Raw genomic sequence first — 4326 nt, 5'->3', positions numbered from 1 at the left:
CCCGAGGCGGCGAGGCTGGGCAAGCTGACCTCATTGCGGCCAGAGGAGTGGGAGGCGCTCAGGACATCACACCAAGATAGGGGCAGAAACCTGGAAGAGGGGGACGGCGTTTACCAAGACAGGGGATGCGGGGGGAGGAGAAGGTTTGCTGGAGAGAATTAACCGAGTTTTTGAACGCCACAGCAGTGAGGCCTGGGACGGCCGAACTTCCAGAGGCGGAGAATCCTGGCCCCATCAGGTCATCTAAGGACCTACAAGTCGGGAACGAACGGCTGCTCAAGGGGAAACGTATTGAAGTAGAGTGCCTGCTGAGAGCTGAGTTATTGTCATAAAAATACTCAGAACAGCGCGACAGCCTTCCTACTCGTGCAGCATGCCTGCGCGTTGGTGAAACGGGGTGGGGCTTTCAGTCGTGTCCCCTCCCTTCAGCACCTCTGCCTGGGATGCTTAAGGAGACGGACGGGTCTAAGAGAAATAGCTCTTTAGTCGTGTAGGGGAGGAAAGATAATTTCCCTCTGCCCCTCTGAGTTCTTGGCTGAGACTCCTGTGATAAGAAAAAAAGAAAAGATTAACAAGAGGAAACAGGAGTTTATTGACATGTGTACGTCCCGTATACATGGGAGGTAGGGGGAAATGAGTAGCTCACCGGTGGCTTTAGAGTCAGAATTAAATACCAGCTTAGTAAGGAAAGGAGAGGCAGGACGTCGTCCTCTGGTGAAAGCTAACGGTTTTTAGGAATGATGAATGAACCCTTAGGCACACGGAGGGAGGCGTGATAGTTCGTCTGGGTGTGATAAGAGTCCATCTTCCCCGGTTGGTGGAACTCCCAGAACAGTGATGGCGAACCTACGACACGCGTGTCAGAGGTGACACGCGAACTCATTTTTTTGGTTGATTTTTCTTGGTCAAATCGCATCTAAATATATAAAATAAATATCAAAAATATAAGTCTTCGTTTTACTATGGTTGCAAATATCAAAAAACTTCTATATGTGACATGGCACCAGAGTTAAGTTAGGGTTTCTCAAAATGCTGACACGCCGAGCTCAAAAGGTTCGCCATCACTGTCCCAGAAACAGATTTGTGGCAAATGGGTTCGTGTTGCATGCCTGTCTGTAGGCAGGTAAGTAAGGGAAGTTCAGAGAAAGCCTCTCTGTGCGTGTGCCGGTTTTCAACTGCCTACAGCTCGAAAGAATCAGAATACCCAAGCGGCAATTGTGAGGTGGGACGTCCTGAAACTCCTGGAGTAATATTTCGGGGTGGCACATTCTGCTACCCTTCAGCGGGAACCCCAGCCTGAATCATAATTCTGGTTCTCTTCGATTTTTGTTTCCTTCTCTGGCAAATAAACTATATTTCACTGAGGTCTTTGGAGCTATGCCTGTCCTGTGACATATCGTGACATATGAATTTGAGCTCCCTGTCTGAGAATATAATGTCAGCCTAAAGGCATCATTGGGGAGTCTTTCTCAACAAGTGACAGGTGCCGCAGCTCGAGTAGAGGAAACCAGCCCAGGAAGTTCCACAAAGAAAGGAGTGGGATGGACAGGGCAGGATGGGACCTTGGGGAGCACTGACGTTGTAGGAGGGGTGTGGAGGGGACGCCGGGGGAAGCTGAGAGGTGGAGTGGGGGTCGGGGGTGGGCAATGAGGAGAGCAGGTCGCAGGGAAGCCACCTTTGAGTTACTCATTTCCCCCCACCTCCCATGTATACAGGAAGTATACATGTTAATAAACCTGTGCTTTCTCTTACTAATCTGTTTTTCTCATCACCGGAGTCTCAGCTGAGAACTCAGAAGGGTAGAGGGAAGATGATATTTCCCTGCAGCAGGTGGAAAAGATCTGCAGGAGGGAGAGGGGCGAGAAGGGCTGCCGGGTCTCTCCGGAGCCCTGGTGGCGTCCAGGCTCCCTTCCAACTTCATTTTCCCCGTAGCCCTCACCACTCGTTAACATACTGTTTCTTTTCCTTATTTCACTGTCTGTCTCTCCCCACTAGGATGTAAGCACCCGAGGGCAGAGATTTGTGTTAATTTTCTCCACTAATGTATTCCTAGGGTAGTGCCCTGTGCATAGTACATGCAGAGTCAGGATTTATTTAAAGGATCCTAATTGGAGATTGCTGGAAATTCCAATGGGAGGAACACTGAGAAGAGAGGGCCTGTGGAGTTCACAGTTCAGAGGTCACTGGTGACTTGGAACAAAACCCTTTTAATGGAGGGCTAACCCCCAACACACATTTGCAGTTTGCTCTGGAGTCAACAGGCTGTACCGAACAGGAAGTGATAAATCTGAACTTGCCTGTGAGTGTGCAACCCATACTGGATTGGAAGACGTAGTATGACTAAAAGACTGTAACATGACACAGTAATAATTGTTTATATTTTTCACATTATTTTATACTTACATTATATTATCTATTTTTATATTTGACTAGAGGCCTGGTGCACAGATTTGTGCACCAGTGGGATCGCTCAGCCTGCCCTGCGGGAATCTCCAACATCCCCTGAGGGGTCCCAGATTGCGAGAGGGTGCCTCTCGGGTGACAAACCCTGGAATCAGGCTCCCTCCTCTCTGGTTCCGGGTGCGTCACCTGAGAACCGCAGCTGCCAAGTCACCGCAGCTCGGCAGCTCCTGCGTTGAGCATCTGCCTCCTGGTGGTCAGTGTGCATCATAGCTACTGGTTGGAGTGTCTGCCCCCTGGTGGTCATTGTGCGTCATAGCTACCAGGTGGACGGTCAAACAGTTGGATAGTCACTTAGGCTTCTATATATATATATATGCCTTTTATATATTTTATATATTGAGTGAAATAAATTTTTACTTTTTTAATAGGGCTACTAGAAAATTTTAATTGACACACATATGTGGCTCATGTTATATGTCTATTGGACAGAGCTGGTCTAGACCACTGTTTTGAGAAATTGGGCAGTGAAGGAAAGAAGTAAAATGATATCTTGAAAGATATGAAAGGTTAAATGAAAACTTTTGTTTAGTACGTATCAGAAAGAACTGGGGTTTTTTAGACATGGAGGAATGATGCTATGGACAGGGGAAGGTGGAAGCATCAGAGCACAGAAGACATTCCATAGAAATAAGTGACGGTGAGGATGGGCCAGGGCAGGGCGGGGCTCAGTGAAGTGAGCGGGTGTGGGTGGCAGGAGGCTGGAGCGTCATTATCAAAGTGGAGCCTGGAGGGACTGGGGGTGCGGCTGGACGAACAGAGGACCATGCCGGTCTATTCTTGGAGCAGAACTTTGTTACAACTACCCCACCCCCGCCCATCCTCCCAGGTGCCCTATGAAGTCCCTTGTGATCAGGTACCAGGGGAGGGGAGAAGGGAGCCACATGAAAGGGCAAAGCAGAGTAAGTATAGTGAGAGCTCTTGAGTGAGTTCTGAGGCTTATGTGCCGATGTGGTCAACAAGGAGTAGAGAGCTGAGAGCTAGAGAAACATGGAGGCTGCCTTGCACACAGCCCCATCGCATCTTAGAGTGTCGGCAGCATCCACTAGACCCTCTCTCCTTCAGGGCAGGTGGTACATCTGTGCCAAGTCAGAGGACACACGGAGACAGGACTTGCCACTGTGGTTGGGAGGTTAAGAGGGGAACCTTTTAAATAATTACATCAGCCACTGATTCTGAAAGGGAACTTCTCAGGGTGCTTAGGGGTGGTGATCTGCTTGGAAGGAAGGGCAGAGGTGAAACGAAGAAATTAATGTTAAAGCCATGTTTGCCGACAGGCACGCTGTTGTTAGCCTGTGTGTTCATTTGGGCGGTGCCATCTCATGCTACTCATTGGCATCACCGCTGCCTAGAACCACAGAGTTCAGGTGTTGGGCTCCCAGGGCAGGGCTGTCATACACCCGCAGTCTCCGAAATGATTGCCCTCTGGCCTGGAGGAGAAAGTGAGCGATTAATGCGGGATCTGAACAGGGAAAAGCCCGGAACTCCAGGCCAGGCTCTCCACGGAGCCGCCGTCACCCAGTCCTCCCTGCGCTCCGTATGCCATCCCCACTGCGACTTCCTTCTTATCCTAAGGTGACTTTTCATATCAACCCACTCTCTCTGTGTAGCCCAGGAGACTACTTCGAGTCAACTTGGCATAGGACAGACACGACAGAGCAGTGAGAACCTGGGCAAGTTAACCTCAGAAACCACCCTGATAAACCCTGAAGTGAAATCTGCAAAGTCCATGCGAGGGAGCATGCTGTTTTCCAAAAACAGGTCAGAGCATGGCTCTGGGTCTCAGAAGCAGCATCACCAGCATCCGCCTGAAACGCCGCAGGTACAAACCAGCGCTCCCCAGAAGCGGGCTGGGATCCTTTCTCC

At 49.8% G+C, this 4326-nt stretch overlaps 1 protein-coding gene across 1 annotated transcript in view; it reads left to right on the top strand.

Moving 5' to 3' along the window:
* Positions 1-3874: 3874 nt before the first annotated feature.
* The window catches only part of HYDIN (HYDIN, axonemal central pair apparatus protein), an 84651-nt gene continuing 84199 nt past the window's right edge, over positions 3875-4326 (top strand). The window contains exons 1-2 of the mRNA XM_005862644.2: positions 3875-3902; positions 4071-4282. Of these exons, the coding sequence (XP_005862706.2) occupies positions 3875-3902; positions 4071-4282 (240 nt within the window). The remainder of the gene's footprint in view (positions 3903-4070; positions 4283-4326) is intronic.

This window comes from Myotis brandtii, unplaced genomic scaffold (genome assembly GCF_000412655.1).
Source record: "Myotis brandtii unplaced genomic scaffold, ASM41265v1 scaffold165, whole genome shotgun sequence".
Taxonomy (NCBI): Eukaryota; Metazoa; Chordata; class Mammalia; order Chiroptera; family Vespertilionidae; genus Myotis; species Myotis brandtii.
The sequence above is the reverse complement of the archived record's forward strand: the minus strand, read 5'-3'. Positions and strand labels throughout refer to the sequence as shown.